Here is a 26,033-nt window from a genome sequence, read left to right on the forward strand (position 1 = left end):
GCGCACTTCCTTCTCGCGATGAATTTTGATCCTGGTCGCCCACCGTGAGGATAGTCACTGATTGGTCAGCTCTGGTCATGTGACCAGCACCCCACTGTACCAACATGGCGGCTCCCAGATCCTAATTCGAGAAACGTGCATTAAGACTCTTTCAGCTCTCTGTGCCTAAAGAAGTGAGAACAACTTAGGTGATGCCGGGAGAGCAATCTGAACTTGAGGCGCTCCGCTTGAGAGCTGTAGGCTCTGCAGGGACCAGTGTCCCTGAAAACGGAGGGAGTCAACTTACTGAAGCCTCTGGGTTTACTTAGTCCCTACTGTGTAGGCCACCCATGGCCCCGGATGCAGCTCTCTGATCCTCCCTCTATGCTTTCCTCTGTTCCCGAACTAGGTTTGGCGGGCAGGGGCGGCTGTGGATGATCCATTCGAGGACTGTTCTGTGGCTGAGCCTCACTCTCCGCTCCACCCGCAGCCTTTGTAGAGCCCATTTTGGAGAGTGGCAGCCCCAAAGGCCGCCGAATCCTGGAGCGATGGAGAACGGTACCCTGCCCTGCCGAGAAGAGCGCCCACCCTCGGCCCAGGAGACTACAATCACCGAGGGGGCCGCCAAAATCGTTTTCCCCAGCTCCAATGAGGTCTTCTACAACCCGGTGCAGGAGTTCAACCGTGACCTGACGTGAGCAAGGGTCAGGGGGGTCAACCTAGGAGAGGGAAGTAGGTCGTGATGCTGAGAGTGTTACCGGAATAAGTTGACTGCCTGCTGCTCGAAGACCAATATTCAGAAGAGAAGCGTTAGTAGGAAGGATTGGGTTCATCCTTCGAGATGGAGGAGCTCTACCTCAAAGCTCCATCTTGAGGGGCTCAGGGCACAAAGGGCTTTTATAAGGAGGGGAAGGAGGAGCAGAGCAGGAAGGCCACTTGCTGAGTAGGGTCTTTGTCATCCAGGGCGTGTGTCTTCTTTTTTCTTCTCTGGAACATTGCAATTGACCTCAATCTCCTGGGGCTAGTTCCTGTAGTTCTTAGACATATTACTTATCTGCAAGTTAGACCTCACAGTAATTTATATGTTTGTGTTAGTTGAACTAAAGATGTTGTGAAGGTCATGAGATGTTCTGTGTAAATCTAAAGAAAGATCAAACAATTAACATCCTAACTATTTAGGTGGGGCCTCTTTAGAATTTAGAATGCTGGGCAAAAGGGAGGTGACCTAAAAGGATTAGGGCGGTACAACATCCTTGCTAAAGGGCAAAGGGAATAACTCTTACCAAGGACCACTCCAAAGGAGTGGCCCTGTTATGAGGAGGTACCAATTGACCTTCTGTCTCCCACCAGATGTGCTGTGATCACTGAGTTTGCTCGCATTCAGCTTGCTACCAAAGGAATCCAGAGTGAGTGCAGATCCAGGCTCCCAGTGGGCCAGGGAATCACACAAAGCTCTCTCTCCCTGTATCACCCACCTCTCCCCCATGACTCCAGAGAGGCCCAGCCATATAGGGGACCCCAGGCTCTGCTCTGTCAGCCTTTCCCCTGGGGTTTTTAGAAAGATTTTCTTCTGTGGATCTAAAGAAGATTATGGGGAGGTTCTCAGCGGGTCTTTGATTTCCCCTGATTTGTGTCTTTGGGTGACTGCAGTCAAGGTGCCCAGGTGAGAAGGACCTGCCAAAGGTGGTTGTGAACTTGTCTGAGCAAGAGGAGGAAAAAGTGGAATCGAAAGATGGTGAAAACCTGACCTCAGGAGACCAACCTCAAATAGCTGTTGTTGGGGAGATCTGTGAGGTAGGACCTAATCGGAAGAGGGACAGGCTTGGAATCTACTGGGCAGTAGGGGAAGGAGAGCTCCTGGAGAGGGAAGGGCTAGGGTGGTGGGGAATCTTTGGGTCCCAGAAGAGGATGGAGTTATAAATGAAACTGAGGGTCCTCGCTTCCTCTAACAGGAAGGCCTGCGGGTGCTGGAGGGCCTGGCAGCTTCAGGCCTACGTTCCATTCGATTTGCCCGGGAGGTGCCTGGGCTCCGATCTGTGGTCGCCAATGATGCCTCTGCACGGGCTGTGGACCTCATGCACCATAATGTGCAGCTCAATGGTGTGGCCCATCTGGTACAGCCCAGCCAGGCAGATGCACGGTAGGTTCTGGGCAACTTCGCCTGTGGCTATAAGGTACACTCTAGAGGGAGACTGGGGCCAAATCCTGGCTCTGTTATCGTCTTGACATATGACCTTGGGAGAATGACTGAATCTGTTTCAACCCTACTTTTCTTGCGTGCCAGAGAACAGTAGTTTCACACAGATTGTGGTAATGGTCAAATAATAGATAAGACTGGTCTAAACTCTGCCAGAAGCGAGTGTAGTCATGCTCTAAGAAATGCGTCAGTAGACAGTTTGTGTTGTGGGAACACGAGGGTGTACTTACACAAACTAAGACAGCTATAATGTCAATAGGTAACGTGCAGTGTCGTTGACTGAAATGTCTTTTTGTGGCACATGACCATGCTGTGTGGTCTCCATTTTAGACTCCTTGTACTCCTTTTATTCGTTGAGATGACCTGTGGCATGTCCAGTGTCTGCTGTGTGCCAGTGCCAGCAGTGGATTAGTAAACATAATAGAATTTGTGACCTCTGCGAAAGCTGCCTGGCACAGCCTGGGGGGCTTACAGCCTGGTTCTCATGGATTCCGAGGGCCAGCTCTAAGTCATGTTGGTCCTGGCTGTCATTGTCAAGATTCTAGACGGGTCAACTGAGGCCTATCTAAGGAGTGAAACCATGCGGTTAACAAATGCCCACGACCGGACCTGCACCCTGGGAAGTTCAATGTCAAAACCGCTGCCCTGCAGGAGTTCATGGTTGTGAGGGACAGAGCTGGGGTGCCTGCTGTAGGAGACTGAGGACCTGGGCCTTTTGTGCCTAGGATGCTGATGTACCAGCACCAGAAGGTATCAGAGCGGTTTGACGTCATTGACCTGGACCCCTATGGCAGCCCTGCCCCCTTCCTGGATGCAGCTGTGCAGGCTGTGAGTGAAGGAGGTGAGACCGGACTGATGTGGGGGTTGGAGCAGGGCTGGGGGACCCGGAGGGTCGTCACTACCCAGTTCTTCCCCAAAGGGTTGCTGTGTGTCACCTGCACGGACATGGCAGTGCTGGCGGGGAACAGCGGGGAGACATGCTACAGCAAGTACGGGGCTATGGCCCTCAAGAGCCGGGCCTGCCACGAGATGGTGAGGGGCGCTGCGGCCAGCCAGGGAGGGGAGGCACCAGGCTCTGAGAGACTCGCTTCCCTGTGTGGTGCACCTCACAACTGTGCTCTGCTTCCTCGGGCAGACTCCTCCAGGGGGTGCCCACAGCAGGTCTTCATGGGGAAGGGTAGCAGGAAGTAGAAGTGTTCCTTTTTAAAAAAAAAGATGGAATCTCGCGATGTTGCCCATGTAGGCCTCTAACTTGTGATCCTCCTACTTGAGCCTCAAGTAGCTGAGACTGCAGGTGCCTGCCACTGTGCTTAGCTTAAGGGGAAAAAAAATTTGAAGGTAGTTTTTCCAGGTTTGGGTGCAAATCCTGGCTTTGCTGGGCAATCGACTTCTCCTTTCTGGGTGTCAGTTTTGCATCTATAAAATGAGCATGATGATGTGCTGACCCTGTGAGGTTGCTGTGGGGATTTGAGGCAGGGGCTCCTGCCCTTGTTCGTCAAGGCCCTGTTACCAGGTCAGTCTGAGAGTACTACCTGCCTCCTCTCCCGCGTTGGAGTCTCATGGCAGCCCCTGGCAAGAAGGCTGGGCAGCTCTGCATCACGTGGTGTCCCCACTTCCCACGGAGTCCTTGGGGGCTAGAACTTAGGTCCTCAGCCCACAGTACACGGCGAAGGGCACACTGGCAAAGCCAATAGAAGAATGACTGGTCCTCATTCGTTTAGTTCCAGCAAGGCCACAAAGACACAGGGACTGTTGTGATTTTGCAGATGAGGAAACTGAGGCACAGAGGTGACACTGGCTTGCCCCAAGGGTCATACAGCCAGGATACTTGGCACTGGACTCGGAAGCCAGGGAACCAGCCCTGACCCGGTGCTTTGAGCATTGTGTGTGGCCCCTTGTGGGAGAGGGGGACTGTGGAGGGAGGCTGACGCCCCCTCCGCCCCAGGCTCTGAGGATCGTGCTGCACAGCCTGGACCTCCGTGCCAATTGCTACCAGCGCTTCGTGGTGCCGCTGCTCAGCGTCAGCGCTGACTTCTACGTGCGTGTCTTTGTGCGCGTCTTCACAGGCCAGGCCAAGGTTAAGGCCTCAGCCAGGTCAGCCGAGGGAAGGGGAGGCATGGTGGAGGGAGGGAGATCAGGCCTTGTCCTGGGGCGTTGGGGTCCTCAGGGGGACTGAGCCAGTCTGGAGGAGGAGTTGGGCATGGTGACCACACTGGGCGCTCACGGCCATTCCCTGGACCCCGCAGCAAGCAGGCGCTGGTGTTCCAGTGCGTGGGCTGTGGAGCCTTGCACCTTCAGCGCCTCGGCAAAGCAGCAGGAGCCGCTGGTGGCCGGTGAGCAAGGGTTGTTGGGGAGGAGCGTGAGGGTGTCCCAGGGTCACCACCTGCCTAACTGCTTCCCCCCTCGCAGGGTCAAGTTCTCTGCGGCCTGTGGTCCCCCTGTGAGCCCTGAGTGTGAGCACTGTGGGCAGCGGCACCAGGTAGGACTGAGCCGGTGGAGGAGGGGTGGTGCAGGAGTCCCAGCCATCACTCATGGCCCCTGTTCATTGTCCCCCTGCATTTGCAGCTTGGTGGGCCCCTGTGGGCAGAGCCCATCCACAACTTGGATTTTGTGGGCCGTGTCCTGGAGGCTGTGAGCGCCAACCCTGGCCGCTTCCACACCTCTGAGCGCATCAGGGGAGTCCTGAGTGTCATTACTGAGGTAGGGGTGGCCATGACAGGGAGGGGGAGCTCTGCCTGTGCCCTCCATCTCCTCTTAAGCCTGTCCCTTCTGGCTGCACAGTACCCCTTCTGTGTCCCCCTCAGGAGCTCCCAGATGTGCCTCTCTACTACACGCTGGACCAGCTGAGCAGCACCATCCACTGCAACACGCCCAGCCTCCTCCAGCTGCGGTAGGGCCGGCAGGGCAGGCAGGGTGGGCAGCCGGGAGCCCTCCCAGGGAGTGGCCTTACTGTTGTGGTCGTTGCTGTGCTGCTACTGTGAAAGGTGCACACCCACGTGACCCAGGTGGGCCCAGGCCTTGGGGTCCAGTCTCCCATCACAGTCCCTGCCGGTCCCCAGGTCAGCCCTGCTCCATGCTGGCTTCCGGGTCTCGCTCTCCCATGCCTGTAAGAATGCAGTGAAGACAGACGCCCCGTCTTCGGCTCTCTGGGACATCATGCGCTGCTGGGTGGGTGAGGGCAGGGCTGACCAAATGGGGATGGGTGGGCAGGCGATGGTCACCTGAAGGCCCCTTGGGCCCAGCGTCCACGAACCTCCACCCTCAGGAGAAAGAGTGTCCTGTGAAACGGGAGCGACTGTCTGAGACCAGCCCAGCGTTCCGCATCCTCAGTGTGGAGCCCAGGTACAGATGGGTCACAGGGCAGCCCTCAGGCATAGGGGCGCCCCTGGGTGCAGATGATCACCCTCCCCACAGACTCGAGCTCATTTTTCAATAAAATCCAAAGCCTACCCACTCCCGCCTCACCTCTGCCCGCCTCAGACCCCGCCCCCACCCTCGTGTATCACCATCTGCTCTTCCTCCGCAGCCAGAGGGGCCTGTGCTTTGTGAACGAGAGTACCCTTCCTCTGCCAGCACCCTCCGTGGCTCCCACCTCCCTCGAGAAAACAGGGTCCTCTCTGTGGCCCACCAGATCTGGAAGACCCACCCCTGTTATCTCTTCCCATCGTCTTCCTCTGTCTCTCTGCACCTCGTTGACTAGCCCTAGTCTCACTGGGCATAGGCACCTCAGGGCTTTTGCGTGTGCTTTCTCTCTCTCTCCCTGTGGTTTGTCCCTCACCTCTTAAGCTCCTGCCTCCTCAGGGAAGCCTTCCATGGCCCTGCATTGCACCCCTCCCGTCTCCCCATGCCTTTTACCAGAACGCTCACCGTGAATCCTGGCGCTACAGGGTTTGCTTCTTTCAGATTCATCCCGTCGCTTGCCTCTTTGCCCCCTGCACTAGAAAGTCACCTCTTCCCTGGGCAGGGCTATTCCCAGCATAGAGAGCAATGTCGACTTGATAGTAAAAATCTTTATTAAACAAATGGAAAACCCTGATGTGGACACCTGTGCAGTGGCTGCCCCCGTCCTTCCCCACTTGCCCAGGCTGCAGGCTAACTTCACCATCCGAGAGGACGCTAACCCCAGCTCACGCCAGCGGGGACTCAAGCGCTTCCAGGCCAACCCAGAGGCCAACTGGGGTCCCCGGCCCCGAGCTCGGCCAGGGTGAGTGGGGGTGTGGCTGTGCCAGGGCCAGGCCAAGGTAGCCACCAGATGGGGTCCCAGCTCTCTTGCCACCTGCGCAGGGCCAAGGCAGCCAGCGAAGCTCTGGAGAGACGCAGGCTCCTCCAGAATAAGCGGAAGGAGCCGGCTGAGGACCCAGCCCAGCGGTCTGCTCGCCTAAAGACATTTCCTTGCAAAAGGTTCAAGGAGGTGAGGTACCTCCTCTCTCCCCCAAACTTCTGGGCATATGGGTCCCCCTCTTGGCCTGAAACAACTGGGGCCAGTCACGTGCTTGGAGAGGGCTTCACATCACCCTCTTCCCACCAGGGTACCTGTCAACGAGGAGACCAGTGCTGCTACTCACACAGTCCCTCTTCGCCTGGAGCCTCAGCTGATGCCACCCCCACCGAGTGCCCTGAGACCCCCCAGCCAGAACCCCCCTAGACCCAGGGCCACTGCTGGGCCAGGCGTAGACTGAGCCAATAAAGAGATGTCACTTTCTGCTGATTGTCTTTCTGAGGGGGGAGGCTGGCTGTGGCTGTGGTCAGTCGTGCCTGAGGTCTCGTCCTCCTGTCTCCTTTTTACCTACCTGAAATAGCTGTGCCTCTGCTTGTCTGGGGGGATGTTTGTCCCTGCCTGGTGTGGGTGTTCTTTTCTGGGGAATGGGAGCTAGCCATCTGGTAATCTGTCCCTCTGCAGCGTGGGTTGCTTAGACACCCCCAGAGCTGCCACTTGCGATTCCCAAGGTGACCACAGGGCGGCAGCAGCGCTCTCACACCCCTGGGACTTCTGGCCCTCCCCCCTACGTGGAGTGCTGGTGGGCACACAGGCAGTCACCGAGGCCCAGTGTCCTCCTGTTGCCACCACCTCCCCGCTGCCTGGTTTCTTTTGGCCCAGCTCTCCCTCGGCTGTGGTGGCGGAAGCTGGACCGGAACCAGGCACTCTTGTGCATCCGCTCCAGACCAGGTGCTTCCTGCCCTGTGGCCCAAGGGGGGTGCATGCAGAGAGGAGCCAAGCAGACTGCTGCCCAGACACCCAGTGAAGGGAAGCTTCATCCCCCTCCCCCAGAGCAGGGGCTTAGTGACCTTAAGGGGGAGTCCTGGGACAAAAATCCCTTTCCACCATACGCACCCTTCATCCCCACCTGTAAAGTGAGAATTATCTAGATCCTCCGTGTAGGGACATCAATTAATTAATGGGTTTAGAATAGTTGTTTTCCTGAGGTGGGGTGGGGGACAGTAGTGCGGTTGCTTCTGGGCTCCAGTGAGGGTGGTGGTGGTGGTGCTAGGTGGCATCCCAGGGACTCCTGCTTAGCCAGATACAGGGGCAAAGTATGACAGATCCCTATGCAGGACAGGTGACAAGGAACAGTCTGCTGCGACCAGAGCCCCTCCCTTTGTGAGCTTTCAGCCTGGTCTTGGACAGAACTATCATTCCAGGGTGCCTGCCAACCAAGAGGTGGCTCCACCCTGCAAGATGAGGGCAAGCAGCACCACCAAGCTGAGGACGAGTAGTCCAGACATCCATTGTGCGCACTGGTTGGGATGGCTACTGGAAGGCCTCACGGGCCCTGAGGATTGGACCTGGGAACGAGTGGAGAGTGCCCCAGGGCCCAGCCGCTCAGGCCAGACGCTGAAACCAGGCCATCAGAACTGTATACTCTGCCGTGCCCCACCCCGTCATGGGGGTGGAGAGGTTGGGAGGGGATCCGTAAGAAAAGAGGAACCAGGCTGCTGAGGAAAGGAGGAGGGGGCCCCGAGTCACGAGGCCCCAGTGGGCCGGAAAGGGCCCTCCTCCATCCCATCAGCAGGGACACTCCATTCGGGCAGGCAGTTCAAAACCAAAGGGCAGATCCAGACAACACCCAAGGCCGAAGCTCCCATGCCTCGGTTTCCCCTCGGTATGCATCGGAGCCCCTCCCCCAGGTCGTACGCTGGGGCCGGGATCTCCTGAGGGTCGGGGTCCTCCGGTGCCTGGGGAAGCGGAAAGCCAGGCGGTGAGGGGTGACTGCCGAGTCCTGCCCGCGCCGGCCGGGGGCGGGGCAGGGAGGCGCGCGCTCGGAGATCCCCGCCCGCCGGTTTCCTCCGGGGTCAGCCCGGCTCCTTATCAGGCGCGGCCAGGCGGCCCGGCCCTTATCTGAGCCGGCCCAGCATCCTCTGGCCGCTGAGCCGGGGGTGAGAGGGAGGAAACCCGGCCGCTGGGGGCGGGGAGAGGGCGGGCCGGTCCAGGAGCCGTTCACTTTCCCTCGGGAACCCACGCCGCCACCCGCGGCCGCCCCGCCTTCGGGAGCCCGGTAGGAGGCGCGGCCCAACTCCTGGGCCGACGGGGCGCCCTGGAGTGCATTGGCTGAACCCCGACAGCGGAAACCGCCATCCTGGCCGGGACTGCCAGCCCTGCGGAGACAGAGCCCAGGCACTCACCAGGCTGCTGGAACAGCGCCGGGGTAAGAAGGAGCTGGCTTGAAGTTGGAGCGTCTCTGCCTGGGACCCCACCAGTATTCCTTCGTTCGTTCGTTCATTCATTCATTCATTCATTCATAGCCAGGATTCCCCTAAGTGAGGGGTCAGACCAGCTTCCCTAGCTGGAGAAGTCAGGGCAGAGGGGCCAGGAGTGCCATACCTTGCTGGGACACCCCAGACCCTGGAGGTCCAACAACAGGGATGTTTAAGGAGGGTGCGGGGCTGGGAGTGCATCTCCATGATAAACACAGGCCTTAGCATGTGCAAAGTCCTGGATTGATTCCTGGCATTGTTTAAAAAAAAAAAGGCAGGGTGCACAGAGTGAATGCTGGGGGGGGGGGGGTGGCTAAGCCAGAGGGAGGGCAAGAGGGCGGGAGCTGGACTGGGCTGGAGTGGCAGTGGAATCAGTGTCGGTGGTCCCAGGGCCAACATCTGGCATCACAGTATGCTGGTGGGGTCTCAAGGTTAGTACCGGAGCCCGCCGTGTTCAGCAGGAGCGAGGGTTCCTGAGCGATTATGGAGAGCTTCCAGGGTCAAATGTGGAGGCAGTGTGAAGAACCGCAGGATGGCACTTGAGCTCCATGGGGCCAGCCAGCCTTGGTGTGTGGGTGTTGGGGAGGACAGGGGGATGACCAGGGAAGGGTCAGAGTGGATCTTGGAGAGACTCCAGGGTCACATGGCACCATCAAGTCAGTGAGGGGTCTCAGAATCAGATCTTCAGATCTGAGGGTCACAGTTTCAATCTTGGGGTTTGGGGAGATCCTGGGGTCAGTCAGTGACTCCCTGCTTTGTCTCAGCTCCAGGCTGTAAGTGAGAGGGAATTCTGGAAGAAACTGGAAGCAGAGCCCCTCACAAACAGCTCAGAGAAGGCAATGCCAGGCTCCATGCTGCCTGGCACCTGGTGGACAACTCTCTTGTAGAGAATGCCCTCCTACGTCCTGGTAGTTTCTGGAATCACTCACCTGTCTTTTCCCCACTGAACTTCCACCCCACCCCGCCACTTTCCATTTGAAGCCTGTTAGGCTAAGCAGGTGGGGGGAGGCCATACCTGTTCCTCCTCCCCACTGGCTCCCTTCCCTCCACAGGTGAGCACCCCTCCTCGGGGTCCATGTGCCCGCCCCAGGCCCCGGCAGAGGTGGGCCCACCATGACTGAGAAGGCCGAGATGGTGTGTGCCCCCCAGCCCAGCCCCTGCCCCACCCTCTAAGCCTGCCTCACCTGGGCCCTACCCTCAGATGAGGTGGGCCACCGAGGTGGCTCCCCATCCAGGTTGCCCCCTGGCGTGCCAGTGATCAGCTTGGGTCACACCAGGCCCCCAGGGGCAGCCATGCCCACCACAGAGCTGAGTGCCCTCCGGCCCCCTTTGCTGCACCTCTCGGCTCTGGGAAGTGCCCCATCCACCCTGGCCCTGCATTACCACCCTCACCCCTTCCTCAACAGGTCAGTGGGGAGCTGGGGCTTGGGGGCGGTGTTGGATATTGGGGGCCAGGGTCCTTGCCCACAAGGCATTTGTGACCCACAACCCCTTACAGCGTCTACATTGGGCCAGCAGGACCTTTTAGCATCTTCCCTAGCAGCCGGTTGAAGCGGAGACCAAGCCACTGTGAGCTGGACCTGGCTGAGGGTGAGTGCAGGTTTGTGTGTGCACTGAATGAGTGGCTGTCTGCCTGGGGCCCAGGTCTGTACCACACCCTTCCACAGGGAGAGGTTTCCAACACACTCACACACACACACACACACACGTACGAGCACACGCAGGTCATACCCAAGTACAAGACTACAGTCCCATAGTCAGCCCCATTCAAGCACTGCCACCTGACAAGCCTCGCCTGACAGTCAGAGAGTCACAGCAAAACAAAGTCGGCCACAACAGGGTACAGGAGCCACAAAATGACAGCTCTAGTGGAATGTACAGCCATGAAAGAGCCACAGGACCAAAGACACACAGGAGACAGCCACACAACCACAACCACACAAGAGTGGGCCACAGAACCACAGCCATGCATGAAACACCCACAACCACATGGCACCATCACATATGACCACAGTCATCAGATAGACCAGGAATCACCTAGCCACGTGAGACCCCCAACAGGCCCACCATCACAAACAATGGGAGTACTTCTCAGAACAATATGCACACCCAGCTGCACCTGAGAATGTGGGCCGCAGGGAGAGCTTCCCAGAGTGACAGCTACAAGGAAACATTTCTTAGGGTATCTCAGCCATGGACGCCAAGGTGCAGACAATCAGAGAAATGCCCTGGCCTGGACTTCTTAAGTTCCTTCTCTGTGGGGCCCGTGGGCAGAAGGGAAGCTACACATGGATCCCTTGCGTGGTGGTGCCACAACCCACCACCCGGGCTAAGTCCCCATGAAGGTGCTGTGTGCCTTAAATGAGGATGGGAGGGGGTGCCCCTCAGGGCCTGGAGGGCAACCCTGCCCGTCCTATCTGCAGGGCACCAGCCCCAGAAGGTAGCACGACGCGTGTTCACCAACAGCCGCGAGCGCTGGCGGCAGCAGAACGTTAACGGCGCCTTCGCGGAGCTCAGGAAACTGCTGCCGACTCACCCGCCCGACCGGAAGCTGAGCAAGAACGAGGTGCTCCGCCTGGCCATGAAGTACATCGGCTTCCTGGTGCGGCTGCTGCGCGATCAGGCGGCCGCGCTGGCCACAGGCCCCACCCCGCCTGGGCCCCGTAAAGGGCCTGCTCACCGAGGCCCAGACGATGGCGCCCTCCGGGGGTCTGGGCGCAGAGCCGAAGTGCCCGCGCGCTCGCAGCCAGCGCCCCTGGCAGACTCCGAGATCAACCCAAATGGGGCAGTGCGGCACATCAAGATGGAGCAAGCAGCTATGAGTCCAGAGGTGCGGTGACCTCCTACAGCGAAGCCTGAGCAGAGGCTCAGACCAGGGCAGTCGAGGAAAGGTCGAATTGCTCGCTTCACCTGCTCCCGAGCGAACTGCCAAAGAGGGACTTAGTGAGGACATGACTCCTCGATAGGGGAGAGATTCTGGGGGTCTGGAAGGGTGACCATCACCCCCAGGGGGCCCCGCAGACATTTTTCCCCCTTGCAAATTACCCGGGCAAAACGGTCCTCGGACCCAAGTGGTGTCCCACCCCCGCACTCATTGTGGGGCTGGAGTCGCTGCGGGAAGAAGGGAGGAGTCTTCGCCCCTATCACTGGCGCCCCCTCCTGGATACTCAAGAACTGACTCTCCGACGGCGCGAGCGGCGCACCTGGCGCCAGAAGAGCCGTGCCGCAGACACCCGGTTCCTGGGCCACCGACTCGACCTGGTCCCGAACGATCGCGTTAGCGAAGGCTCTGGAGCTCTTGCTTTTGTTTTTCTTTATTTCTTTATTTCACATACACATTAGCCATTCAATGGAGAAGCCGGAGAGAGTCAGGCAAAGATGGTATAACAGAAGCGCAGTGACGGGGGCGGGGCGGGGCGGGGCGGAGAGGGAACAGACGGGCTGGCTGCCTACTTGCATTCCGCTAGGACACTGAAAACCCAGAAAACAAAACAGACAGTAAACTACCCTTGTTTCTTATGTATCTCAGTGCAGAGACGGGGGGCGGGGGGAGGGCAGAGAAGGGGGAGACCAGGCTGAAGGAGGAGGAGCAGAGGGAGGGGGACGCTAAGGGGGAAGCACACCAAATCCATTAGTACTATATATAGAGATACTCGTATATACTGCGTTTCTTAGCCTAAGAAGAAACTTGTTTGACGGGACGGGCGGCCTTTGCGGTCCGCGATGCTGGTGCTGGTCGGGCGCACGGATCTCCCGGGAGGGGCTGAAGCGGGGCTGGCCCAGGCTGGCTTGCGGGGTGAAGGGGGCGCCCCAAGGGTGGGTGGGGTGGGGGCAGCAGAGGTGGGGCTAGGGTGCCCCTCGGGCTCTCGATTGGGGGACAAAAGTTCTCGTGACTTTATTGCTCCTTATTTTCTCTCGTGTGTGTGTGTGGGGGGGGTCCGTTCAGCACGGTCAGGGTGGGGAAGTGGTGGGTCGTCTGAGCCACCCGGCCCCTCTGGGACCCAGAGCGCGGCGTCCGCTCCGCCAGCACGGGGGTGAGAACAAGGCACTAGGTCGGCCGGCCAGCGCGGGGGCGGGTGTGTAAGGCAGTCGACAGGGCTGGTTGCGGGGTGGGGCGGGGCTATGTGCGGGGCCGTGTGCGTGCGTGCGTGCGAGCGCGGGCCTGGGCAAATCAACCTGTCAGCGTGGCTGGTCCTGTCCTGGGGCATCGAGCCTTCAGGGTGCTCCCCGGAGCGGGCCGGGGAAGGGAGAAGTGATGTTGAGTTGGGGGTCACGGGGGAAGGGGTTCGGGGAGGAAACTACCAACTTGCTGAGCGCGCTCCTGATAATGCTGGTGAGGGTCAAGTTGGCGTCTGGCTCCAAGAAGGGCGCTCGGGGCGGAGAGGGAGCGGGGAGGGAACATTTGTTCGTTGGCATTGACCTCTGCGGGGGAGGGACTGGGGACCCCCTGCCGTGCCCCGGTGCCCAGACGGGGATGGGGCGAGAAGGGGGCGCTGGGCCCAGGGAGGGGCGCCCGGGGAGATCCGCGGCAAGAGCAGCCCAGCCGCCGGGCGCACGCCGCTGTCCCGTTCCGTTAAACTCAACAAAGAAGGGATATGCGTGTTCCTAACAAGTGCAGGATATTTAATTGATTCATAAACTTATGTATAATAGTTTGTGGGTTTTTAAAACGTACTTTATAATGTAAGAAGCACCAGGGTTTTTATATTTAATTATCCTAAAATAATTTTCTCTCGTCCTTTTTTTCCTTTTTGATCTTGTGTTGGTTTTTTTTTTTTTAATGTCGAGGTGGTTTTTTTTTTTTTTAACTCCAAAATGTGAACGTTTCCTTCAGCCCTCCCACCGAAACCGAGAACGAACGACGAAACAAATAAAAACCCCAGATCATCCTCGTCAACGCAGGAAAACGACTTAAAAAAAAAAAAAGGAAGGAAAAGAAAAAAGAAAGAAAAAAAAAAAAAAAGGAAAGGAAAAAACACTCAGCTTTCGTCATCCCCGCGCAGGGCGGGGCAGGCCTAGTTCTTTTAGCGTCCCCAGAGCCGCGAGGACATTACAACAAAAATAGAATTTTTTTCTTAACAATCTCTTTAACATACAAAGATAGGAAAACTCTCTGATGCATTGCACTTGGTTCAATGAAAAAAAAAAGTTCATTTCCCCCATATATATTTTTTGTGGGTTTTTTTTTTTTTTTTTTTTCCTCTCCTGACACGTACCCACATCTGTCGCCCTCATTGCCCTTCGCCTGCCCCTCACACCACCACTTGGGAAAGGAGCGCCCCTTGCCCGCCCAAACGACCCCGCCGGGCCCAGCTGGCCTGCAGCTTCCGACCTCGCCCGGGCGGGTGCCCACAGACCCCGGCTCCCACAGTGCCACAGCACTTCGCGGCCCCGATTGTCTTCGACGGAAGGGGCGCACGCGGCCGGGCAGGGACCCCCGCTTCCGCTCCTCTTAGCTCTGACCCTGTTTAGCCAACCGAACTGAAAAATCATTGCACTTTGACCGCGCGTCACGCCCGGCCCGCCCGGCCCCCCACCCCGGGGCCTTGCTTCCCACGCCCCAGGAATCTCCCGCGGGATCTCCTGCCCCTCAGCCCTGGGGTCCTCTCAGCGTGGAACGCCGAGGAGAGCGGGGGAGGGCTTCCCTCAATTTCCAACAGAAGCCGCCCCTGGGGCCAGCCACCTAGCGGCTTCGCGCTGGGGAGCAGGCGCCACCTGCGGGCCCCGCAAACCCAGGTAATGGCCCTCCTCTCTCCCCGGGCGGCTCCTTCCCTCCTTCCGCCGGCTCAGGGCTACAGCCTCACAAACTAGATTCTCAATAAATAAAGCCCATAACCCACCCCTACTGGTGCAATGTTGGACTGATTGACTTTCAGAGGATCCTGACCTGTGCTTTGTGTTTTCATACCGTTAAGAAAGAGAGAAAGAGAGGCACAAGGACTTGAGAAGGGGGCCGGGGAGCGGAGACGCAGGAAAGAGGGAGTAAGGCACAGAAAGACAAGCCAGAGGGGCCAAGTCACACCCTGGAGGGGGCTGGGCGTGCTCATGCTCCCCTCCCTCCCAGGAGGACTTCTAAAGAACCTCTGGACAGGCCCCCACCATCCCTTGGGGAAGGAGGGGACTAGGGGGGAGCTACTTCCTGTGGTGTGTTACCAAATTGTTCCCAAGTTGCTCAAATGGAGGAGGAATACCCAATTGCAACAGCAAAAGACCCAAACAATGACTGCCCCACCCCTAAATAAAGAGTAAAGACATTACAGCTAAATCCAGAGAGAAGTGGCCATGGGGGGTGGGTGTGGTGGGAAAGGTGGGGGACAGAAAGCTCCAAAACACTTTTGAAAAGGACAACACCCAACACCCTCCAAAGGAACTGAAAGTCGGCGGAGCAGGACGCCTACCTAAGCGCAGGTGGCAGCTTAGCAGCAGCAGCAGCAGCAGCAGCAGCAGCTGCCTCATCCTCCTTGATTGGCTCCGGGGTCCCCTTTCTGCTCCATCTCGGGCTGGCCCCAGCAGTGCTGTAAGCATGAGGGGCAGGGGCAGGGACCGATGGGGCCCAGCGAGGGCACCTGCATGCGGGGCTGGGGTGCAGGGGCGACCTGGAGCCCAACTCCCTTCACTCCTGGCAGGATAAGGGAACAGCCCTCCTGGTCTTCAGAGAGGGAATAGGAGGCCTGTCCCAAGCTGGGGTGGGATCAGTTAAGAGCATTCCATCTTTCTCCTGTGGACTGTATAGAGGGCTCTGGGGCCTCAGAACTGCCCCTGCAGCTCAGGGTGGAACGGCAGAACACCTTCCATTCTGGGCTGACATAGCAGGTAGCTCCAGGGGGTACCCCCTGCCCACCCGAGGGCCTCCCTCACCTGGTCTGGAGCAGCTGGGGGTAGAAGCCAGAACCGAGTCAAGAAGGGTGGGAAGGAGGGGGGTAAAGTCTAGAAGGGAGAGCTCGCCAACCTACATCCCATCATCTTTACAAGCAAGTCTTCCAGGCTCCCTAGGAAAGCTCAGGCTGGAGTGGAGAGTGGGGTTCCCTAGGAAGGGTGAAGGTGGGGGCCAGGCCCCTTCAGAACTGTGCTGGTAGCTCTGTTTGGGAATTGTGCTCCTTCCCCAGAAGGCCAGGCTGGGGTGGGGAGGAAGGCAGTCCTGCCGCATCCTTTCTTTCTGTCTGTCCTCTGCTTGGCAGAGTCCGTTTTGCATGTTTCTTTCTGCTTGGCTGCTGGTGCACAGCTCCGCTGAGACCCCTTCCGAGGGCTCTCTGAGAACTGGGCTGCTTCGGGGGCCTGCAGGGGTCCCGGGCCGGAGGAGAGAAGGGCTGAGTGGCTGACGACGTCTAATTTTTTGCTTTTCGGTGGGGCTGGGCTGGGCTGGGGGATTTTTCCATGTCTCAAAATTTCTTCTCCCCCCTTTTGAGGAACCTCTTCTTTTCATTTTGCTGTTTCTTTGTCGATCTTATCAGAGGAACCAGGACTGAAAGGAGACCAAAAAAAAAAAAAAAATATTGAGAACAGTTGGGGCAGGGTCCCCTGTCACTCCCACCTGGCCCTGTGACTGCTGATTCCTTGAGGATCTAGTTCAAAATCCAGCTCATAAAGAGCCAGGGTGCTGGGCAAGCAACCCACCATGGGGGAGGGAGTGCAGCTCCCCTTCACAGGAATCCCCCCAGGCCATGCACCCCAGTGCTAGAGTCCAGCTGGCCTTCCCGTGGGCACAATGCCCAGCGGGTGGGACCCCCATGGCTGGCACTGGCACAAACCTGGGATCTGGCCATGTTTGCAATTGTTTAGGTTTTTGTGTGGGTCCTGGAGGGTGGGGAGGATGCCAGGCTTGGTCTTTTGTGCCCAGAGGGGTTTGAGGAGTGGGGTGGGGGTGGCCCAGCTTCTTGCTGAGTTTTCTTTCTGTCTCTTTGGATTAAAAGCAGAAATTCCCGTCTGTACACCCCAGCCAAAGTCCCACAGGCTGAAAGGCTGGGGGCGGGGGAACCACATGGCTTCAGTCCCCAGCAGTGCCAGACCTGGGGGAGGGGCCATAGCCCACCCTGCAGATCCTCTACCCTTAGGGCACCAGAGTCTGGGGAAGGACCTGAGGCTCCCTGGGGTAGGAGTCTTTCCCTTATGGAGCCAGCAGGGGGGCGCTGCCTTCCCACACATAGGGCCTTGTCTAGCAGCTCTGAACCCAGCACACCCAGGATGGACCCCAGGGGCAGGGCAGCTTGGCAATTTGCTCTCCATCAAGGGCTTCAGTTCAGACCCAAGGCCAAGGGGTTGGTTAGGGGGCTGGATATACCTAGTGGTACCTGCAAAATGGGGGTCTCTGAAACTGTGTCGCAGTCCCTGGTCTGCAGGAACCAGACAGAGTCAACTACAGAGCACACACCAGGTACTGACTCATTCCATCCTTGCCCCAGCCCCACACAGAAGCCAGGCACAGAAAGGGAAGGTGACCTGCCTGAGGCCACACAGCCTTCGGGTGACAAAGCTGGGACTCAAATGGAGGGGGCTTGCAGAATCCATGCTCCTAACGGTTACCAATGTGGTGATCATGAGGCAGCAGGGTCTGTAGTGGTCAAAATGCCAGCACCCTGACTAGAGCCTGGCCTGCCACAGGGGTAAGGGCCCTGGTGACTAGTGCCACCAACTTTTCAAAAGAAGCTAGAAGTCCAAACAGAATGTATGTGAAATTTTCCAAAAATTAAAACTTTATTGTTCTAATATTGGTCAACTTATGGCCTACAGGCCAGACCTGCCACTTAAGTTCTGGATTGGGACCACATGGTATTGTCCCCTATGAGATGGGGACACTGAGTGTGAGAATGAGAAAGGGATTCAGAGAAGCTAGGTGCACTGGCACATGCCTGTAATCCAACACTCAGGAGGCTGAGGCAGAAGGACCACTTTAGCCCAGGAGTTGGAGACCAGCCTGGATAACATAGTGAGATCCCACCTAAGAGAAACAAAGGCAGTGGGGGACAGGGTTCAGACATCCTCTGGAACTCTATGACAACAGAAATTCTATCTGTGCTTTCCAATGCAGTAGCACAAATGGTTTCTCAGCACTTGAATATGAATTCTGTGACTTACATTTTTCTTTAGTTAATTGATTTAAATGTTCACAGTCACATGTGGCCAGTGGCCACCACAGTGGAATGGCACAAATGAAGGTTTCTGTAAATGGATCTGGGATTGCCACAGTGACCAGGCACTGCTGGCTGGCAGAGATGAACTGCCTGCCACATGCAGGAAAATATGCACAAAGGAGACCTGCCCTCCCTCTGTGGGTTCCCCAAGCACCTGTCAATGACTAAAAGCCAAGTAGAGGCTCGGGAGGGGCCTAATGAAGCTGAGGCAGAAACCCAGGCCTGAAGCACCCCAAGAGTGGGTAGAAGAGAATCAGGGCAGGAACTAGTTCCTGGACTTCCCATCCTGCACCCTTCCCCCTGCAGGCTGTGGGACCCCTCATCCCTAGGAGTGAGCACGCAGGAACTCTCCTACCACATTCCCAAGTTGGGGGCAGCTGGCTCTAGAGCTGTCCCTCCTCCAGCATAGACAGGGAGGGCTCTACCTGCCCTGTTAGCAGACCATGCCAAGGCCCCAAGCTAGTCCCTTTAAGGTCTCATGGGCTTTAGGGCAGGGGGTTCAACAACCAAATCTCAGGCTGGGGGCCCTCCTCAGAGGAGGAAGACTGATTCCAGGCCTGGAGCTGGGGACAAAGGCAGTTCCAAGGGGGCTCCCTGGCACCTCCCCACAGGTCCCAAGAACAGAGGATCTGCTGCCAAGCACGGAGTGGCTTTTCTGCTCACCCCTCCCTGCTTCCTGAGCCAAGTCCAAAACTGATTAAAACTAAGTAAAAAGCGCTGCCCAGGGAATGACAAAATTGCTAAAATTCTCTTTTCTTCCCTCATTCTATTGTTCTCTCTCCATCTGGTGCTCCAGGGATCAGCAAAAGTCACTGGTTACTGTGGAAACCACTCCCGACTGTACCCCCTGTGCCCATTGCAGTCGCCCGCCTGCCCCAGGCCCGGGAACTCCTGCTCAGCAGCATGTCCTGCTCTGGCTCCCCCATCGTTTCCCTAGACACACCTGCCTGCTAAGGGGCCCTAGATCCCTGCAGAAACTCCTTTCCAAATGCTCCAGGGCCCAAGATGGGAACACAGGAGAAGAGAAGCTGTTTCCCAGACTTGCCTCAAACTCTGCCTTGGCCTCAAAATGTCCAAGCAGACAGCAGAGAAAGTGAAGAAGGAGGCAAAAGGGGTTCACTGAACAGGGAGGGCTCTGGCAGTGGTCAAGCACGTAAACTGCAGAGCTGCAGGCAGCCAGGGGTACGGCAAGAGGGAGGGAGCAACTAAGCCCTGCCCTTGGTGCCAGCCCAGAGCCCAGAGGGGAGGCCCGCCTGCTGTCCCTTCCTCTGGCACCCCCTCCCGCCCTCTGCCAGCAGGGCTCTCTCGGCCTCCCTGGCACAGAGCAGAGGGGGCTGGCTCCAGCCCCTGCTCGGAGCCATTGTTTTTCTTCTCAACACCCCCAAGTTCAAGTTCATCTGGGTGTTACATCATGTCTGGTTGCTCCTGGAAACCAGACGGGTCAGACGTGACTCTGGGGAAAGGGGGGTGGGAAGCTGGAGGGGGTTGAAGTTCCCTTCCCCTCCCCTCCTTGCCACTAGGGAGCTCTGAAGTTTTAAGTTTGACAAAGTTTTTTGGCTTTTTTTTTCCTTTCTTGGAAGGAAAGGAAAAGAAAGAAAAGAAAGAAAAAGAGGAAGAAAGAAAGAAAGAAAGAAAAGAAAGAAAGAAAGAAAGAGAGAGAGAGAGAGAACAAACAACAACCCTCAAGTCACACACAAAACTTCATCCACTAACTTTCTCTGGATGGGGGCCTCAGAGTGGAGGCAGAACAGGAACCAATAGAGGAAGCTCTGGGGCTCTGGGCAGAGGTGGGTTTCCCAGGGCCAAGGACGCCTGCAAGGAGGTGTTCTTGTAAAACGTGCAAAAGAAAGACATTCACACACTCTTTTCTGAAACCCTGCCCTGTGAAAGCTGTGGGCCCTCAGCAGCTGGTGTACCCTGCTTCTGAGGTGGTCCTTCCTAGCTCCCAGGGCCCTGGTTCTGCTGTGTACCTGTCCCCAACCTCTTTGTGGACAGGTACACAGGGGACACCCACATGCATGTGCAAGGCCAAGTCCAGGGGCCTCCAGCTAGAGGGGCTGAGGGTGGATTTATCCCTTTAAGCAAAGTGGGGATGGTGTCGACAGAGATGGGAGTGGGGACGGGGGGCTCCAGCAGTCTGGCTCTCCCCCTAACGGGATCCATTGGGACTTGGGGGAGGGGCCTCCAGGGCAGCAGCCAGTCCTACCCTGCCCTTGGTGCCAGAGTCTCTGGGCACTCAGCCCACCAGGCCCACTCTGTCCCTCTTCCACCATCGCCCAGCCCAACCCAGAGCCAGGGAAGAGGGGAGTCTGCCGGGGGCAGGACTTCCAGCCAGAGTCGGGTGGGAGGGGCAGGAGGAGGGCAGTGAGGAGCCGCTGTCCTCCTCCTGACAGGGTGCCTCAGGCTTCCATCTTTGCTTCCACCAGGCCTGGCCCAAAGTGCCTCGAGCCTTGGGTCCTTGGCCGCTTTCCCCAGGGCCAGGGCTGTCAGAGCTAATTATCCAATTAGCTGATTAGCCAGGGAGCCTGGGGGCTGCCTGGGGAGGCAGGCTCAGCTGGGCGTGCAAAAGCCTGTGCCCCGAAGCTCCGCCTGCTCCCTGATTAGCTGTAAAGACCCCAGCCTCTTCCCTTACGTCAAGGTGTCCCCAACCCTGTCTGTCCATCTGTGCCAGCTTACAGGTGGTCTCCTACCTGAGACTGCTGTGGGATGTTCAGAAAGTTGCCGTCCCGGGGTCCGATGCTGACAAACCGGTTGGCAGAGGAGGCGCCTGTCGCTGCGAATGCTGTGGGAGCAGGGAGAGAGGGAGAGACCCGGTCAGGCCTCGGGCCACCAGGGTACTGCCCCTTTGGGGCTGTGGAGAGGGAGAGACTGGGTTAGACTGTTGTGCGGCCAGGTTTAGGCTGGCAGAGGGAAGGACAGGCCAAAGGGCTGCTGTGCTGGAGGCCAGGCTCCATGCCCGCCCCTCCTCCACACGAGGGTCCCTCACCCTCGCCCTGACCAGAAGCACACACTTCGCCCGCCCCCAGCACTGGCAGCCTCAATCAGGCAACCTCTGTCAGGGCCCAGAGTAAGGAAGGAGCCCTGGAGGCTGTAGCTGAGGTCTCCTGGACCCAGTCCTGTCCCCTCCTGAGACACTGGACAGGGTTGGGGACAACCCTGGTCCTTAATGTGCCCTCAGTGGGTATCCTGGCTTTCCTACTTGAAGAGAGGGTCCAAGGAAGGGTGGCAGCCTTGGTGGCCTGCCCCCACCCTGCTCGGGGAAGTCACTCTCAGCCACGCCATTTTTCTGACCCTGCGGCCTAGGTTGCGAGCTGGACCACCTGCACCCTGGGCAGTCCTAAGAATTGGACTTAAGGTGGTTTGGGGAACTCCAATGGGGCCCAACCAAGGACTGAGCCAGGAAGGATGGGGTCAGAAAGGGTTGTAGGCTCTGGCCTCCCAGCTTGGGCTTGGGGCAGCAAGGCTGAGGCCTGTGCCATTCCCCTCTGATCAATGCACCTGGCCCAAAGGGTTCATGGTCCCAAAGCCTGAAGTGGACCAAGGCTATAGAGGAAGAAGAGGCCAGAGCGCCTGGCAGAGCCCCAAAGCTTAGTCCCCCAGGGACAGCTGTCCTGCAGCCCAAGGTGGCAAATGAACCAAATACGCCTGAGTTCTTCTTGGGTTATCTGGCTACAGTCCTACAGGAGGGACCAGGACTTTCACTCCCAGGAGGGAAGATGTCCCCAGAGTGGAAAAGGAGTGTCACAGGTTGCCCATCCCTGCCCTACACCAGATATACTCAGGGACCCCATGCTCACCAGATTCTCTTCACCTCTCTTCAGAAGTGACCCCCAACCCTGCAGCCTGACTCCCTTCTCCAACCCTGCCCACTTCAAATGACCATGATCATGACTTCGTGTCTTATGGCAGATGCAGATGAGAAGATGGCATGAATAGGATGGGGAGGGGAAAGAACTCAAACGGTGAGAAAGAAGGAGAAACAGTGCGAACAGGCAGCAGTGAGATGGGCCACCCGCCCACCACTGCAGCCCACTGGCCTGTGGCCTGCAAGCCACAGGGCCCTGCCGCCTCTGCCACCCCTGCCCACAGACAACGCACCGCCCACTCCCCATCTTTCCTGTCTTTCACGCCGGGTCTACCTGGGGCCTCCTGATTCAGTTCTTTCTTTTCTTCCCTTTGATAAAATTTGTCACCGGTTTTAAAGAAAAAAGAAAAGGGGTTGGGGGGAGAAAGGAGAAAGAAAGAGAGATGAAGTAAGCAGAGGCCCAGAGCCCTCCCTTGTCCTTGGAACACCAACCTAGGAAAGGAATTGAGGGACTGAAGGGAAGGGAAGGGAAGGGGAAGGGATGGGAGGAGGAGGGGAAAAAAAAAAAAAAAAAGAGGAACAACGAGAAACCAAATGTGAGACTGGGGTGAGGGGGTCAGGGGCTGGCCTCCTGCATCTTTAGAGGCCCAAGGGCCAGGAATGGAGGTGAGGGAGGCAAGGCAAAAAGGGGATGGTGGTGGCGTCGCCTTGTGGTCACATTTAATTTTCTTGGTGTGTGTGTGGGGAACAACGAAACAACAAAAATTGAAAAACAAAACCAAAAAAACAAAAAACAAAAAACAGCAATCAGGCATGAAGATGGCATGGCTGTGCCTCCCCGCCCCTCCCACCCACGCCAGCACCCCGGACTAGCCCCACTGTGCTCCCCCTCCCGCCCCCCTGGGGGGCCTGGGCCAGGGGCCCCAGCTGGGAGCAGCAGGCAGGGGGCTCATGGGGTGCTGGCTGGCGCAGTGGAGGCCCGGGAGGCTGTGGCTGGGGGCTTGGCTCTGCTCTTGTCCGGGCAGGAGGCTCCGTGGCGCTCTGGGTTGGGGGCTTTGGCATGGGTGTGGGGCTGTTCTCTTTGCAGTGCAGACTGTTTGGACGGGCCGGGGATGCTGGGCGTTGTGGTTTCAGTTTCATCGTCCACTTACAAGGTGATGGAGGAGTCAAGGCGGCGCCGTCTGGGGCAGTGCTGGTGGATTTGGAATCAGGCATAGGAAGGGGCACAGGTCTGGCCACTGGAGGCGGCGGCGGTAGCAAAAATGACCCCGGGACTTTGCCCTGGCCGCTACCGTTGGGCTGCGAACCACATAAATAGAGTGACGCATGAAGGCACATCACACACAGACACACGCTCCCCTGCGCGGCCGCACAGCTCGCTCCTGAGAGCCGGCGCTCCCGGCGGAAAGATGCAGGATCGGGAGGTCCTCTCATCCGGGGCACAAGATGGGTAGGGGTGTAAGGCCTCTATTTGGTCTCTCGGGTGTTTCTCTCTCTTTTTTTTTTTTTTTTTTTTTGTTTTGTTTTGTTTTGTTTCAGTCCTCTTTTGAAGTGTGGGAGAAAGGAAGGGGGTCGTCCGACAGGTGATTTGTTATTTCTTAAGGAAAATGTTTTAGGTACAGAAAAAGTGCCACCTAGCAATGTGTGCAACCGCACTTAGAACTCACACTCCTGAAGACCGTCTCCCACGGCAGGGAAGATGAGCCAGCTCACCCCACCATCCCCCAAAGGCACATGCGCGCCTCCCTCCAGGGGCCGCGGGGGCAGGCTGACCAGCCAAGGACTGCAGGCCCATCCAGCATCCGTTCTGTGGCATGGCCTCTGGAGGACGCCAGCTGTGAGGAGCTTGCTCTGGGCTCCAGCAGCCAGTGTCCTCAGCGCCTGTGGACAGTGGGGTGCTGGCTTTTTCTCTAAAGAGCAGCCAGGGAGGAAACACGCTGTTGCCAGCTCCAGTTTCCATGAGGTTCTTCAAGAGTGCTTCCCTGGACGACGCCCTCGGGAGCCAGGGAGGTTATGCCACCAGGATCCACTCCTTGTTCTTTGTGCCCTCTTTGGCCTCAAACTTGAGTTTCCTCCTCCAGGCCCTGTGCCTGGCCTTCCGTGGGTCAGCCTTCTGGCTTCAGGGCATGTAGGTGCCAAAGGCTCCCCTGCCTCTTCCCTGGAGAGACCTGGCCATGAGCCTCCTGCTACCCTGGGCAGCACCCTCATCCAGTATGCCCAGGTACAGGGAGGCCCAGTCTGGGGCAAAGCTCTGCCCTCCTGACCATGCAGCTATGAGACCCTCCGGGTTCCTGTGCTACTCCTATCCGTGGGCAAACTGTGGAGCCCGCCCACCAGTGCTTGCGGTCACCCCATCATTCTGTCCTCCTTCATTTCACCAAAACAACGGCAGTGAGACTCCAGGGTGTCCCTTCTGCAACAGTGTGTCCATCAGTTCTGTGCCCTTGGTGCCCAGCCCTGGACCAGGCACTTTACTTGTCTCTGACCCTTCTCAAACTCTTCAAGTCCTGCGCAAAGAACACCTTCTTCTCGGCGGGACCAGCCAGATTCCCTGAATCACATTCCTTGCTCTCCGTCCTGTTCTTCCAGGACACCCTGGAGCTCCAAGTGGTGCCTGGAGATGGCAGAAATGGGCAGTGCTGAGTCCCACTGACCAAGATGGATTGCCTTGCCTAGCCTGCTGCAGTTGAAAATCAGAGCTCACAGCTGACCTATGTGGGCCTCACTCTTCTCAACTTCAGCTTTGTGCCCACTATCCTTTATCCCTAATGACCAGCACCTAAGTCTGACACATTTTTCCTCTAAATTATTCCCTCAATTATTCCTGCTCACACTGAGGGTAACAATTCTCAGAGGCCTCTGACAAAGCAGGCAATGGCTGCTGGTCCCTGACTGTGTCCAGGCTGGACCCTTTGTGCTAGGTGCCATTTCGGAAAGGGACATTTGGAAAGGGCAGGAATTTCCAGTTCTGCAGGGGTGACACCCAGATCCAAGTAGTGCTGCCTCTCCTCATTTCCATGGCCTATCTGGTTCCTATTTCATTCTTCCATCAGGGCAGAAAACGGAACAGTCCTGACTCCTCACTCACATCCTAAACTCCGACTCCCAGGCGCTGAGACACAGGCTTTCCAGGCAGCACTGCTGACCCAGGGTGGCCTCTGCCTCCTTCTTGCCTTCAGAGCCTGTCTCCCCCAGGAGTATCTAAACTGCCGATCTCACCAGGTGCAGTGGAGCATGCCGGTAATCCCAGTAACTCTGGAGGCTGAGGCAGGAGGATTGCAAATTCAAGGGAAGCCTCAGCAATCAGCAAGGCCCTAAACAACTTAGCAAGACCATCTCAAAATAAAAAATAAAAAGGGTTTGGGATGTGGCTCAGTGATAAAGCAACCCCTGGGTTCAATCCCCAGTACCAAAAAAAAAAAAAAAAAAAAAAAATTAAACTGCTAATCCTATCCAATAGGGCTAATCCTGGTTCAATATGACTAGCATTTCAATCGACTGATTTACAACATTCTGTTTCTAGAAGTAACTTTCAACCAGGCTGGGGTGTCACTCAAGGTTTTAAACACCTCAAGGTCCCCATGGCTTTTCAGTACGTCACAACTGCCCCTGAGAGCTGGTACAGCTCCCCGCTGCCTTCTCTCAGGTGGAGATGTGGCCCCAACAAGGGCAGTCAAGGCTGAGCCAGAGCCAGCCGGAATCATGCCTTCCCACTGGGTCAGTGACTTTTCCATTCACTTGGCCACCTCTTCTCCTCCCCAAAATACAGCTCCCCAGGCATCTTTCTTCTGTCCTCCTGGTGGGGTCTCCACTTGCCCTTGGCTACTACTGATTTGGTTCTTTGAAACCAGTTCTTGGCCAAGGAGGAGTGCCACATGCCTGTGATTCCAGCCACTTGGAAGCTGAGGCAGGAGGAGCACAAGTTTGAAGTTGGCCTGGGCAACTTAGCAAGAACCTGTCTCAAAAAAAATAAATAAAACGGGGTGCGAATGTAGCTCAGTGATAGAACACCCTTGGGTTCAGTCCTCAGTTCCTAAAAAAACAAAATTTTGTTGAATGAAACCAGTGAATGCCTTACCCTGGAGTCCAAGGACAAGCTATCAGGGTGCCTGGGAACCCTTCTGCAATTGTCTGTAACGATTTTCCATGTATTTTCCTGCAAAGTTGATCAATAACTTCAGATTCTCAAGAAGGTTAGAAAGTTACTCCTCTAGACTCTAGATTACTGATT

General features: G+C 57.2%; 3 protein-coding genes across 3 annotated transcripts in view; 2 read left to right on the forward strand and 1 right to left on the reverse strand.

Moving 5' to 3' along the window:
* The first annotated feature begins 89 nt into the window (after window positions 1–89).
* Window positions 90–6,855, forward strand: Trmt1 (tRNA methyltransferase 1). Its single transcript, XM_047532044.1, is given in 18 exon segments — window positions 90–173; window positions 389–673; window positions 1,330–1,389; window positions 1,635–1,773; window positions 1,932–2,119; window positions 2,902–3,017; window positions 3,096–3,208; window positions 4,122–4,270; window positions 4,423–4,509; window positions 4,586–4,655; window positions 4,742–4,876; window positions 4,981–5,066; window positions 5,236–5,344; window positions 5,442–5,518; window positions 6,261–6,380; window positions 6,461–6,587; window positions 6,705–6,800; window positions 6,802–6,855. Coding segments are annotated over 17 exon segments (1,986 nt in total). The 5' UTR covers window positions 90–173; window positions 389–413.
* A 3,089-nt stretch (window positions 6,856–9,944) lies between these two features.
* Window positions 9,945–13,847, forward strand: Lyl1 (LYL1 basic helix-loop-helix family member). Its single transcript, XM_047532029.1, is given in 6 exon segments — window positions 9,945–9,969; window positions 9,972–10,012; window positions 10,014–10,068; window positions 10,071–10,275; window positions 10,368–10,459; window positions 11,293–13,847. Coding segments are annotated over 6 exon segments (834 nt in total). The 3' UTR covers window positions 11,709–13,847.
* The window catches only part of Nfix (nuclear factor I X), a 97,404-nt gene continuing 83,536 nt past the window's right edge, over window positions 12,166–26,033 (reverse strand). The window contains 3 exon segments of the mRNA XM_047532006.1: window positions 12,166–16,331; window positions 20,688–20,779; window positions 22,954–23,101. Coding sequence (XP_047387962.1) covers window positions 16,317–16,331; window positions 20,688–20,779; window positions 22,954–23,101 — 255 coding nt within the window. The 3' untranslated portion in view covers window positions 12,166–16,316.

This window comes from Sciurus carolinensis, chromosome 17 (genome assembly GCF_902686445.1).
Source record: "Sciurus carolinensis chromosome 17, mSciCar1.2, whole genome shotgun sequence".
NCBI classification, from domain to species: domain Eukaryota; kingdom Metazoa; phylum Chordata; class Mammalia; order Rodentia; family Sciuridae; genus Sciurus; species Sciurus carolinensis.